Source organism: Tenebrio molitor, chromosome 8 (genome assembly GCF_963966145.1).
Source record: "Tenebrio molitor chromosome 8, icTenMoli1.1, whole genome shotgun sequence".
Classification (NCBI taxonomy): domain Eukaryota; kingdom Metazoa; phylum Arthropoda; class Insecta; order Coleoptera; family Tenebrionidae; genus Tenebrio; species Tenebrio molitor.
Window position 1 is genome coordinate 10,872,166 of NC_091053.1, and position 14,832 is coordinate 10,886,997.

General features: G+C 43.6%; 1 protein-coding gene across 1 annotated transcript; it reads left to right on the forward strand.

Annotated features, from left to right (window-relative positions):
* The first annotated feature begins 789 nt into the window (after nucleotides 1-789).
* Nucleotides 790-14,261, forward strand: LOC138137148 (uncharacterized). The gene is made up of 2 exons (XM_069056462.1): nucleotides 790-13,566; nucleotides 13,966-14,261. Exon 1 carries the CDS (start codon nucleotides 5,568-5,570, stop codon nucleotides 7,785-7,787), a length of 2,220 nt encoding a protein of 739 aa, XP_068912563.1. The 5' UTR covers nucleotides 790-5,567; the 3' UTR covers nucleotides 7,788-13,566; nucleotides 13,966-14,261.
* The last annotated feature ends 571 nt before the right edge of the window (nucleotides 14,262-14,832 follow it).

Sequence of the window (14,832 nt, forward strand, 5' to 3'; positions counted from 1 at the left end):
TCGTCAATGTCCATTTATCGTCTTGGTCCGTAACAGATACATACATATTATTAGATTAGCAAAAGCAAATAAGTGAGAAAAAAAGAGACTTTCATAACGTGTGTAAGTTGAGAAATTTGGTCTAAAAGGATTTACGAAAAATTAAAAAAAAAAATAGTATGCTTTGATAATCATCTCCATGGAGATGCTACACTGCGCCGCAAAATTAGCGCATACTGTGTAAAAACTAAAAAAGCCTGTAAATTTAAATTTTAAATGATGCATTATGAAAAGTGGTTTTCTAATGAGTATCGGATTTAAACTTTTAGATAATCCGAATGAACATTTTTGGTTTCCAAATGGCAGTGAAAAATTTTCTAAAAAGGAATACGATTAATTTTCTAAATTATGCGTTAATTTTACGGCGCACTGTATAAGATGATGCAAAAAAAGTACAACTTTCACTACGATTTTTCGTGTAAAAAAGTGCTACTTTCAAGATTTTTCGTGTAAAAAAGTACTATGGGGTGCTACACGGCCTTTAGCGTAAATTTTCGCAGCTTGTAATGTAAATAACTATTGTGATTTAAAGTAGTAAAGGGGACACATTAACGACCTTTTGATGACTCCATTAAATACCTATTAATGACATTTTAATGACTGTCGCCGCCGGGCTTTCCCTTTCACCGCATTCCAATCACTATAATTTAATCGTCCACCGCGGTGTCGAAAAAGTTAATTAAATTAATTCGTGAAATGAAATGAAAATAATTCTTTCTACTAGAGTTTGGAAAACTAACATATTTGAATGCTAATTTGAGTTAGGAAAAGTGGAATAAGTGCGAAAATAATATTTCAACACTAAAAGTTCAATTTTGATCGTTTCCTGAGATACAAAATTTACAACTGACTACCTAATGTTTTTTAAGACTTTCCTTAAACTAACACGAAAAACGTTGTTCCATATTCGTACGCTCTTTTGCGTATTCGTCAATATCAAACGATTCACCATAGTGTTAGCAACTGGAATCTGCATTTGAATTTGGCGCTTCAGAATCCGGGAAGTCCCGAGCCGCTGCCTGTCCAAGTCGTCGTATTGGGGAAGGACACTTCACTTGCGAACGAACTGGCCTGGGATACACAGCCGCTCATTGTCTTGTTCTTAGTTCTTTGTTTTAAATTTTGAGTTTATTCTGTTCTGTGTTGAGTTCTAATACAACTTTTTGTAAAAGCTATTATCAGAAGTGGGATTGTGCTTGCGTCGTTGAGGGTGGTTTTGTGTTTCTTCAAATTGTGCAATCGTTGTGCAATTTTTCCGACATGGAGGATGTTTTGACTGAGATGGTGAAGGCGATTAAAAATACACGTACTGCTCCGGATCAGATTGATCTTCCCTTATTCCATCCGGATGGCGATGATGCATCCAGCTGGCTCCGGAAGGTTGAGGAGGTCAAAGACGAATTTTCGTGGTCCGATTTACAAATTCTAGTGAGAGTTGGGCGCTTCTTAACTGGTGAGTCGAAGCTTTGGTTCGATAATAATTGGTCCCCGACCACCCGAAATTGGGCAACATTTAAGCGAGAATTCTTAGAATCTTTTCCTCTGAAAAAGATACTCGGTAAACTGTTGCATGAGGCGTCGGTTTGTCGTAGTGCAGATTTTAATACGTACGGTGCCTATGTGCATAAAAAATTGGCAATGCTCAAAAATTTGAGGGCACATTGGAGTGAGTCAGATCTAGTTGAATTAATTACATATGGGATTGATGAAGGGAAAGTTCAAGAAGCGGTTTCGATTCGTAATTTTGACACAGTTTCCAATTTAATCGCATATTTAAGTTCGGTTGAAAAACCTCAGACCAAAAGGAATTCAGATGTAAGCGTTCCATTTAGTAAGCGTGTTAAATTGCACGCGGGAGAATCTGCAAGTAAAGCACTTTCGTGTTTTCAGTGTGGGCGTATTGGCCATAAACAGAGGCCATGCCACCGATTTCCAAAGTCTAATAATAAACTTCCGATTGCATTGGCGGGTAAGCAAACGAGTCGAGTTGAAACATCTGACCCGACACGAAGATGTTCGATTTGTTTTAAAACTGGTCATCTTGAACCCGGTTGCTTTATCAAAAAAGGAATTGATGACAGGAAAAATGTTTGTTTTGTGTCTTCTGGCAAAACGACGACTCCAACTCTTGTTAAAATTGATGGGAAAAATTATATGGGGCTTATCGATACTAGAGCTGACGTGTCTTTAATGTCTGACGAATTTCTGGAACTATTTAGTCATAACACCACATTAGTTTAAGATTTCCGGTATCTCGGCAGGCAACGTTTTGTCTCACTACAAATTTGAAGCGAATGTAGAAATCACAGGTCAACATACCACATGTTAGCAGGATTTGTGATTGGGCGGTAAATTAATGAAACAAATAGTCTCAAAACAAGGAGTTTTAATTCCGCCTCGACTCGATACAAGTGTGGACCCTTTGCTGGTAGATTCGCATCTCCCTCTGTGCTTCCCGCACGGTACTTCGTCCTGCTCCCGTCGTGGGCCGTCGGTTCCCGCCGAGTACCACCGAGATCGCCCACGCGGTGCTGACGTGGCGTTCGTGGAGTCTCACGGTTAACACGGCCTTTCCTGACCCGCAGAGTGTCCTCACTCGTCTGGTCCAATTGGCTGCCAGGACAAAAGTACTCTGAAACTCAGATACCGTCTAAGTAACTGCGGAAATGCATTTGTTATTGGTTGTTGATCCTGAAAGCCGTTTTGCGTGGATCTCCAGGAGCGTGTCTAACCTGCGAATTTTGCAAACTTGGGCCCAAGTATTACAGATTAATAATAATACATGGATGAAATAAACGCTACGAAAGAACGCACTATAACTAAGGAACGTACTAATACTAAAGGAACGATATAACCCCGCTTTGAGCGAACTTAATACTAGAGGCGCTTAATTCGGCCCGAAATCTACGTTTGGTCACCTCCGAAGCACCGGCGTGGCCCGTGTGACCTGGGCATCAGACACCTGCAAATCAGCCCTCGACGCCTCGCACGCCGGCAGAGTGGACAACCACCAGGGCAAATGGTTCTCCCGTCCTCTGACCGCACCCACGCGTCAGACCCTCAAACCTCGTGCAGGCGGAGTGCTGACCGACCAGGAGCTTAGCCCCCAGAGAGGGTCTCACCACCCTCCCTGACCCTGTCCAGTACTCGACCAGTACTGTCCTCTCCCCGTAGTGGATCCACGGCCTCCTGCTCTCTGCCGTCGCCACTCCACTATCCCGCAACTGCAATCGGGGAGTCCCCGGGAGGTCCGCTATCTCGTCCCGGTCGTGGCTCAGCACCTCCACTACCTCGGGTGGGGCTCGCCACCTCAGGAGCAAAGCTCGACTGGTATCCGTGGCCTGACTGGCTGCCGCTGCGGATCATCACCAGATCCTCCACGACGTCCGGACGTCGTTCTGCTCAGCCTGGTACTCGGCAGTCTCATGCTCCATCTGCGCTCGTACAGCCGTTCCATCGGTGGTCTCCCGGTTCTCTAGTTCCAGTTGACCCTGTGTCACAAGTCGATACCTCATTAGTGCGTGGCTTGGAGTTACCCCGATGGATTTATCAACGTTGCCATTTAGCCCGAGCCGAATAGTCGCAATGTTTTCGTTCCGCCGATTGTTGTCGATATGGGCGCCTATTGTAGCGAGATCCGATTATAGTTCAAGAATTATTTTATACCCTTCTCCCGATAAAATGAGTAAACGTTCTATTGGTAAAGATCGTACATTAGCCGCTAGTTATTATACTATGCGCTCTTATAAATTATTCCGCCCTTTTGGCGCATCATTCTCGAATAATTCTTTAGTTTTGTCGTACTTTCCGGATTCGAGAAATTCCTTGATCACACACAAACTCAACATGGGTGCCGAAGTTAGTGACTTTTTCCAGGCATTAACACCTCAACCTCATCCTGGGATTTTCCCCAAGTCTATACTGCATCTTTCAGTAACAGACCACTCAATGGTTTCGATTTTCCGACATCGCGATGAATGAATTTGCGAAATACCGCGAAAGTCCTAGGTATCACCGTACTTGATGAATTTGTGTCGTAACGAGAAAGACTTTTGCCGTTGCCGTCTTTCTGGGACTTGGTTGGATAGATAGTAGAACCGTCAATTGCGTGTCCGCGAAGTTCAATTGTTGTGGCGAGAGAAACATTTTGATAGGCGCAACGTTAGTCCGTAATTTCTAGAAATGTTTTAATACTTCGCCGAGTATTTCGTGACAGATCCCTTAAGATATCAATTGTAAGACGTATTAAAATGTCAACAAAACGGAAACGATTCCAGCAGAATGAGAGGTGCTCTCTTATCAACATGTAATTCGAAACCACAGCCAGATGCTAAATTCCTTCACACCCGTGGTGTAACAAACAAACGAGACAAAAGGCGAGGTACTTCATACAGGGTCGGGCGATGGGGTTATGTTGGGTTTACATTATCTCGTAAAAGGGGTCAGGGGAAGTTTTAATAATTTACTCGGTATATAAGTATGAAGAAGACTCTATTAGCAACTTTACACTTCGAGGCTTAATTATTGAATGCCTTGTTGGCTAATTATTCCACTATTCTAGCAAGTTCAGCAATTCTTCGGATTGGGGAATCGAATACGGGATGATGTCATCCGGTGCCCGTGATTTGTGCAATCTCGGCTCCTTGACGGCTGGAGAGAGTGCGAGGTCACCGATCACGGGAACACCGCCTTACACTCGGGACTATTTTCGGGGATTGAAATGTCGTCGAGATTGTTAAATCGCTACCATTGTTACAGATGTTGAAAAATGGATTAATTAGACATAAGTTCCTTTTTTTTGTTTTGTTAGGACCGTGGTAGTTTTCACTTATGCGAAACGAGGGCAAATGTCCATTAGTCACACTTGTCGACAGATCTAAGACAGCCCTCTGCGTTTCCCATGGGTGTTAGAAACAGTTGACATGTGTTGCTTTATGGTTAGTGTCTAAATTTGCTGGGATTGATATGACCGTTGTGGTCTTTTGCGGGTGCATGTGGTTTGTGCATTTGGTGTGGGCGTTGGGTGAGTGAGGTGATAGATGGATGCCAGATGTAAGAAAGGGGATGTATAAATGCGATTTTAGTTAGTTTTTAGACACTCTTGTTTTGACCTAAGATCTGGTAACTTGTACTGATTTGCAAGAGTCCTTAATATATAGTGAATTATTAAGAGGTCTGAGTTTGTTTTTTTGAATCCTGACAAATTGAGTGTTTGATTGTAACAATTAATTTTATTATCAGAAGTGGGATACTCAGGTATGTGTGATTCTGCCTGAGTGAACTCTGAGGTATAGTGAAGTCTGTAGGGTTGTGTGAAGTGATTTCGCGACCTGAGTGGTGCGTATACGATTACAGTGGGGTAATCGGCACAGTTTAATTGTGGTGGTTGTGTGAAGTGATTTCACAACCATATTTTCTTGTGTGGGGTCGCGTGAAGTGATTTCGCATCCCGAGTTGTGGGCGAAGTAGTTTGTTACTGAGTCGGGTAAGTCGAGTGCGAGTTGTGCGTACGAATTTTTTGAATCATCATGTCGAGAAGAAATTACGAGTCCGATAGTGATGATGATCAGCCCCTTATTCAGCGGTTGGAACGACGACTAGATTCTCCGAGTGTAGAACCTGAACATCGTGCCGGAGGACAAGGTGTTGCAGGAATAGAGATTGGAGCAATGCTGAACACGATGAATCAGCTGATGCAACAAAATGCTCAAATGTTGCAAATTATAACGAACAGAAGTGAGAGTAATTCCAGAAGAGACAACAGTGAAGAAACGAGGGTACGGCATACTCAATATCAAATCATGCCGGATTTGACAAAGTCTATTGGGTACTATAAAGGAGAAGCCGAGATCGAAGACGGTACGGGATGGCTAGATCAAATTATCTCCATGGCGGAGTTACATTTGTGGCCAGAAGAGTTTAGGCTGGAAACAGCAAGAAGTCACCTGGTGGGTGCAGCTAAAAATTGGTATGTTGCTCATCGCGGAGACATTAAGACTTGGGACGACTTTGTGACCAAGTTTAGTAAGACTTTCGGTGTAAGTGCAAGTTTAACGGACTGTTGGCGGGCAATGGAGAAGCGACAACAGGAAAATGGCGAGTCAGTGAGTGCGTACTTCCATGAAAAGTACAAGTTGTGCAAAAAGTTAAATTTGTCCTTTTCTGAAACGAAAGAGCAAATTATTACGGGACTGGCTAATAGAAGTATTGTGCAAGGACTTTTCGCGAAGTTTCATGTGGACAGTGACGATTTGTTGCATGACATTATGGATTTTGAAAGACTATGTAGTGCCGGTAACCGAGACAGACGTGATCGCGAGCGTGAACGTGGTGTGAAAAATCGATCCGAAAATCCCGGGAACCCAAAGCGTGAGACGAAGCCGTCGCCGTCGCCGTCGCCGTCCTCTCAACTCCAGTCGGCGAAGACATGTTTTCGCTGCAAAGAAGTGGGCCACTTTGCAAATTCGTGTCCGTCAAGACCAAAGATTACGTGTTTTACGTGTAACCAGCCGGGGCATAAATCACCAGAGTGTCGCCAAAGGCAACCACTTGTGATACAGCATGTGTATAGCACCAATGACACCAACTTGAAATATTACAAAGATGCTGTTGTCAATGGTGAAGCCGTGAAGAGTTACCTTGATCTTGGCAGTACGGTGTGTGTCATGAGGGACGACCTGGTGCCAAAACTTAATTTGATGTGCGATTGGTCCGATAAGCGTAAGATAGTCGGGTACGGTGGTGCGGTCACTATGACCCTGGGTACAACTAATGTGCATCTTGAGATAGATGGGGTTGGTGCTGACGTTAATTTTTATGTGGTACCTAGGGAGACGCAAAAGATCCCTTTACTTGTTGGTCATCCGTTCACCGAACAGCCACACATAAGGATAATCAAAACGAAAGATGAAATCAGAGTAGAAAAGGACACAACAGCGACCGTGAATTCTACTCCAGAGAAGGTGGTCTTATGGGCCAAGGATGCTTCGGTAATCCCTGAGAATTTTTTAGGCCATGTGGTCCTAAGAACAAATAAGATCAACACCATGACCACCGACCCATGTGGAGAAGGCGGGGTGCGTCAAATTGTTAGTCTGGACTGTGGTCTGGTTTCGAGGTGTGTTGTGAAGGCCGATGAAATTGGTGAAGCCGTACTTCCGGAGTTAAATATAAGTGGAAAGGACGTAACTGTGAAGGAAGATAGTAAAATGGCACGTGGCGAGACTTGTGTCGACGGTACTTTACGCAGAAAAGTGAATACGGTTCCGGTCATCGTTAGTGAAGTGGATACTGATACTATTGACGAGTGCCAGGATTTAGTGCCTCGTAATCTGAAACAGATCGAGTGCGCGAATTTGACTGAAATGGACATCAGATTAAATGACGATAAACCAGTGCTCTATCGTCCGTACCGGATGTCATTTAATAAATGTGAACAAGTGAAGGACAATGTTCAGGAACTCATCGCCACGGACATTGTGGAATCGGCCCATGGTTGTCGGGTTCATCGCGAAGAGGAAGAGGTTCTCATTCGACGGGTGGTACCGCCTCAAGTTCCTGGTCAACTACGACAAGCGAAGACTTCGATTGGGCAGCATCAAAGACGGAATCGGCGACGTCCCCGTCATCCTAGACGGCAACAAGGTAGACCAGGTCGAGGACAGGATGGTGCTCTCTCTGGGGGAGGGCCAGTGGCGCAACAAAGTGTTCGGTCTCATAAAACAATCTGTGTTGTGGATCGTGTTTAAGATTGTAAACTGTTTGTAGGATGTAATTGTATAGGTTAGTGATATGAGAGTTCTTTCTTTTAGTCATGTTTTAAGTTAGGTAAGTTGTGTTACCGACCTAGGATAATTAATTCATAGAGTCGTTGATATTGGGTGTTAGCTTTAGAGAATAACTTGTATTTGGTATAGAATATTGAATGTACTATGTCTATTGCGTGTGTGTTGTGTAGTGTGGATGGTCCTTTGTTCTCGAGGACGAGAACTGGTCAGGAAAGGCCGAATGTTACAGATGTTGAAAAATGGATTAATTAGACATAAGTTCCTTTTTTTGTTTTGTTAGGACCGTGGTAGTTTTCACTTATGCGAAACGAGGGCAAATGTCCATTAGTCACACTTGTCGACAGATCTAAGACAGCCCTCTGCGTTTCCCATGGGTGTTAGAAACAGTTGACATGTGTTGCTTTATGGTTAGTGTCTAAATTTGCTGGGATTGATATGACCGTTGTGGTCTTTTGCGGGTGCATGTGGTTTGTGCATTTGGTGTGGGCGTTGGGTGAGTGAGGTGATAGATGGATGCCAGATGTAAGAAAGGGGATGTATAAATGCGATTTTAGTTAGTTTTTAGACACTCTTGTTTTGACCTAAGATCTGGTAACTTGTACTGATTTGCAAGAGTCCTTAATATATAGTGAATTATTAAGAGGTCTGAGTTTGTTTTTTTGAATCCTGACAAATTGAGTGTTTGATTGTAACACCATATTAATTGTCCGCTAAAAGCTGACCGGAGTATTGATAATGCCAAATGGACACCGTAAGCACTCGCAATGGTCGTTTGGGTGATAAACGCGGCGTATGGGATGGGGTTTCGTCCCGTTCAAAATCAAAATGATCGCGGCCGGTACCGGTGGTTGATCGGTAACAAGCATTCCGCCAAGGAAGTACCCAACGCCGCACCGTCTCAGAAATAATGTCAGTCCCGCACTCTGGGAACTCATCGAGGACATCCAAAAGGTCCGCGATCGCCTCCGATTCCTCTATCTCCACGTTAACTTGGTCAACGTATTTACCGATTCGCAGCGTATGGAGCATTCAGTTGCACGTTTCCGAATATTCGACGTCGTATTTTTGTCAAGATTTCACGCAGCACGCAGGTATTCCGCTTAATTATTGGAATTGTATAATTTATCGTAAATGTCTCGCATGGACGTGTGAAGGGCACGCAGATGGATCATTACGCCTCGAGTCTCCGCATAAACATTTGATAAATTGATAATTTTTGATTCATCCCGTAACGCATAGCTCACGAATAAACAGCTGGTTGGCGATGTCAGGTTCGATTTCGCTTAAAATATAAACATCTTCCCATAGTTTGGTAACGAATCGTCAAGTGGTTGAATGATAAGTTTCGTGTCCCGTTTCGGTCGTTATTTATCAGTATTCTTCCCGGAAGGCGACGAAAGGTCTTTGTTTACTACCGTCGGCGCCATGGTGTACTACCTAAGTTTGCAAGATTTGCACTAATTCCAGCAACGTACAAATCGTTCGGACAAATCTAAAGCGACTAACTCCTCTACCCTACACCTAATTTGGCCTCATAATTTTTGCAAAGTGTACAATACCTATCGATACTAATATGATAAATATGTAGTTCATTTTCTCCGGACCAGGGTCAATTATGCGTCGTCACCTACTTTTCTCACAATGGGTTTTGAAGAATTTTACGTTGGGGTCCCGGCCTAGAAATGAAATTCGAGCGGCGTATGTGGCCCGTTAATTTCACGTAAAGCATCTTACTCTAGGTACTGTTCGGCCTTGGTTTTGTTGTGTTCCTGTTGGAACCCGAGAGGTACTTGACTGCGTCGCGTCTGACGCCGATGACGTAACCGATGATTTTGGCGTTTTTAAGAGGCCGATAAGGGTGTTGAGGTCGTTATTTTCCGCGGCGTAAATCGTGAATGTTATTTTCTCGTCCTTGATACCTTCCCATTATCAACTTTACCTGGTCTTCCGGACTCAGTGGAATTTTCAATTGATGGATTAGCGCGAGTTTTTCAAAAGACGGACGATTGGTGCGATTTGGGGACGCAAGCGAACATATTAAATAACAAGCTGAGGGGATCGCGTTTCGGAAGGAAATTTTGCGTTAACCTCTCTTTCCACTCGGCCCAGGTGAAAAGACGAGTCGGAAGACCTCCGTACCAGACCTCTGCTGGTTCCCGCAATTTTGATAGGGCTAAATGGCTCGTTACTCTACCGTCCCAGATGTAGATATGCGCGTACTCATGGACTGCATCCCGCCAGTCATGAATATTGGCCGTAAAAGGATTAAATTCGCTGATGACGCCGCTGCAAAAGGTCCCGTCGCTTACCTCGTTTCATTGTCTTACCCATCTTACCACGTCCGACATTCTCTTAAATCTAATCTCACTCAGACGCGGGACCGTCTCCTCCGTGCGCTTGGAGCTGGTACGACTCTGGCTGGGGTGTCGCCTCCGAGCTCTCCCTGAACGACCCTCCGTTGTCGACCTCGGAATCCTACGACGATAACGCCGTCTCTCCTTCCCCGACCGGCGATGCTTGGGTCGACTGTCATGAGATCTGGGCCTGGACCTGGTACCCCGAAGTTCCAAGTCCCGGGATCCTTCATATCTGGAGCGTGCTCTCGAGGCGGCTCGTGAACGGGGCATTATTTATTGCGCACTTAATCACTACAACTACTATTTTCACTGCACCACTTATTCGGGTCTTTTATCCCACTTCTGATGTTAGCAGGATTTGTGATTGGGCGGTAAATTAATGAAACAAATAGTCTCAAAACAAGGAGTTTTAATTCCGCCTCGACTCGATACAAGTGTGGACCCTTTGCTGGTAGATTCGCATCTCCCTCTGTGCTTCCCGCACGGTACTTCGTCCTGCTCCCGTCGTGGGCCGTCGGTTCCCGCCGAGTACCACCGAGATCGCCCACGCGGTGCTGACGTGGCGTTCGTGGAGTCTCACGGTTAACACACATTAACGTTTTTAGTAGTTCCCGCTGCAAACCTGGATTACGATGTCATTGTTGGGTGTGATCTATTTAAGAACGATCAGCTGGCTGCTGTAACCGCTAGTACCTACAGGCACTCGTGTCGTTTCTAAATTATTACCTGGCGTATCACCGATGACAATTTGAACTCTTTTAATGTTCCTGACGAACATCTTGCTTCAATTCGTGCTTTACTGAATCGTTATCCTGAACAACTTGCAACTGGACTTGCTCTTCCAGTTGCTAATAACGCAACTATGGAAATTAATCTAACTGACAATTTTATTGTAACTCGTCGGCCTTATCGTCTTTCTGATAGCGAGCGTGGCGAAGTTCGTCCCCGTGCGCCAGTCCTATCTTGTTCGTTCGTAAGAAACAGGGAACATATAGAATGTGTGTTGATTTTCGCGAGCTAAACGCATACACGATCAAAGATAAGTATCCCATGCCTCGAATCGATGATCGATTAGACAGGCTTGGTCGTGGAGTCTTCTTCACTTCTCTTGATTTGGCGTCTGGTTTTCACCAAATACCTATTCATAGCAATTCAATTCATAAGACAGGATTTGTTACGCCAGATGGCCACTTTGAGTTTTTACGAATGCCATTCGGCCTTGCTAATGCACCGGCTGTCTTTCAAAGAGCTATTAATGACGCTTTGGGAGAATTAAAATACACGGTAGCTGTTGTATATATGGACGACATTCTGATCCCATCTACAACTATCGAACAGGGACTTCTCTATTTGGAAAAGGTTTTGGAAGCTTTGCGTGTTGCGGGTTTTTCTCTCAATCTTTCAAAATGTAAGTTTTTGCAAGCTGAAATCGAATATCTTGGTCGCCATATATCGAGCGCAGGCATTAGACCCAGCAACGATAAAGTTGTGGCGTTGACTAAAGTTCCTTCACCCGGTAACGTCAAACAAGTACGACAATTTATGGGCCTTGCTGGATATTTCCGCAAATTTGTTCCTAACTTCGCTTGCCGTACCGCATGTATTAACAATCTGACCAAAAATGGTGTTCCATTTCTGTGGACTACAGAACACGAAAACGCTAAACAGTATGTCGTCCAGTGTCTTACGTCAGAACCACTTCTAGTGATTTTTAATCCAGATTTTCCCACTGAACTCCATACGGACGCTAGTTCAATCGGGTATGGGGCAATTCTTATTCAAAAATATGATGGTCAGAAGAAAGTGGTTGCTTATTACAGCAAGAGAACTTCTCCTTCTGAATCTAAATACCATTGCTACGAATTGGAGACTTTAGCGATCGTCAAAGCTCTTCGACACTTCCGAGTTTAATTGATTGGGATCAAATTTACCATTGTTACCGATTGTAATGCTGTGAAAGCCACAGTGAATAAAAAGGAGATTCTTCCTCGCGTTCCTCGATGGTGGACATACCTGCAAGATTTCAATTATGAAATTGTGTACCGTAAGGGGTCTTCTCTCAGTCATGTTGATTTTCTAAGCCGAAACCCTGTGTCTGTTCTGCGGGTATCACCCCACGAATCTTGGCTTCACATACAACAAAAAGGTGATGCCGAAGCACAGCAAATGTTGAATGATCTGCGTGAGGGTAAATTGGACCCTAAGCAATATTTAGAAAAAGAGGGTTTGCTCTATCATCAGCAAGTTTCCGGGAAATCAAAGGTCTTGCGTTATTTTGTTCCGCGGCAGAGTCGTCTTGGCTTACTCAGACTGTTTCATGACGAGCAATGTCATGTTGGTGCCGACAAGACTATCGCCTCGATTAATAAACATTTTTGGTTTCCTCATCTGCAACAATTTGTACACAAATATGTAAAACACTGCTTAGTGTGCGCAGTCAAAAAGACTCGCACAAGACCTTTACAAGGTTTCATTCGATCGCCTGAAAAACCTACTGTGCCTCTTCATGTTGTTCACATTGATTGCCTAGGTCCGTTGTCTGTCTCTTCTCAGAAATGTAAATACGTCTTGGTGGTCGTTGATGCATTCACAAAGTACTGTCACTTGATACCTCTGAAATCTGTTACTGCCTACGAGACTCAACAAGCGTTACAAACTTTCATCGGCTGTTTTGGCACACCTCGAGTCGTCATTGTTGATAGTGGAACTAATTTTCACAATCTCTCTGTGTGCAAATTTTTTGATGAGTTTCATATTGACTATCATTTCATCACACCTGATGTGCATCGTGCTAACGGTCAAGTAGAAAGATATATGCGCACCATTATGAACCTTATTCGCATCGAGACGCAAATAAGGGAGGAATGGCCGAACGTTCTATGGAAGATCCAACTAGTCCTCAACACCACGGTCCAGAAGTGACCCAGATGACTCCCCTAAGAGCCCTGATTGGAATCGAATCTACTACTCCCCTGATTCGTGCTGCTCTGAATGATCTCGCGTGTGATTTGTCACCAGTACGAAATTTACAAGCCGACCGAGAGCGTGTTAGAGAGAAGTTGCAAAACGCCAAGAGTACTGAAATCGACAACCTGAACAAGAAGAGACGAGATCATGTCAAATACTCTGTTGGTGACTTTGTGCTGTTACATCGGGCGAGTAAGATGCATGCCAGTAAAACTGACTTTGAGTATTTAGGACCGTATGAAATCATGAACATTACCGATCAAGATCGATATGAATTGAAAAGGGTGGGTGCTCGAAAGCACAAAATTATTAAGGCAGCCAAGGAACAGTTGCGTTTATGGCCGAACGAGTGGAATGTGGCGGCAGAAATGAGTGAGCTTTTAGACATGCTTGATGTTGACCGAGGAGTACTTTAGGTACGTAATCTCATAAATTTTGTCGCACTGTTGAAAGCCTCGCGCTTTACATTATTGTCATTCTGAATGTTGAAATGTTGAAAGCCCCGCGCTTTACACGAAGTTCAAGTTTCAAATGTTGACGCTGAAAGCCTCGCGCTTTGCAGAGTGTTGAAAGCCTCGCGCTTTGCAGAATGCTGAAAACCTCGCGCTTTGCAGAATGTTGAAAGCCACGCGCTTTACATGATTTTTGGAACGAAATGTTGCATGTTGAAAGTCTCGCGCTTTACATGAATTTGTGGTGAAACTGTTGAAAGTCTCACGTTGAACGTGAAGTGTGAGTCTAGAGTGACGAGTTATTATGTTCTGTGATGAGTTTGGCAATGAGATGTGTCATCTAATAACTCCTTTTGTATCTAGACGATGACTTGCCTTCCGGAAGCTGGATCGTCCTTTTGGTGAGCTTCGAGAGCGAAGCTCCTGTCAGTCTGGCCGTGTTAGCAACTAGAATCTGCATTTGAATTTGTCGCTTCAGAATCCGGGAAGTCCCGAGCCGCTGCCTGTCCAAGTCGTCGTATTGGGGAAGGACACTTCACTTGCGAACGAACTGGCCTGGGATACACAGCCGCTCATTGTCTTGTTCTTAGTTCTTTGTTTTAAATTTTGAGTTTATTCTGTTCTGTGTTGAGTTCTAATACAACTTTTTGTAAAAGCTATTAATAGCAAACATTTTAATATCTAGAATTTTCGTAAATTTGCTCGAGCAAAACACCTTAAAAACCTTCACAAAAAAAATAACATTTCCTAACTTATTGCACAAATAGCTACAGGGTTATTCTAAATGATTGTAGTCGAAGAGAGCGTGAAAACTGAATGTAAAATTTATAATTGCCGCTCCACATAAAAAAACATCAAAATGATGTGAAAATATTGAGTTCTTTTGCACCCAATTTAACTCTCGTGTGTGAACGGTGTGTACTCACTTATTCGGATTCAATCGTTAATTTAACAAAAATAAATAAAATTCTCATCACCGCACTTTTCACCTAAAAAATGACAGTGACAGCGACAAAATTGACAGTTCACATTAAAGCGGCAAAAATTTAATAACATGGGCATGGCCTACTTCGACTACAATCATTTAGAATAACCCTGTATATTGTTACACAGGCAAAGTTAAATGGCCGTCTGCAAACTTTCCAAACCGAAAGGCATTAGTCAAACACCCTAATGAGATTCGGCAACGTTTTCGAATCATCGCTGCATTCCACTTTCATCACCAATTAA

Excerpts from the sequence above, each read along its gene's own strand:
- LOC138137148 (XM_069056462.1), top strand. The coding sequence starts at position 5,568 with ATGTCGAGAAGAAATTACGAGTCCGATAGTGATGATGATCAGCCCCTT.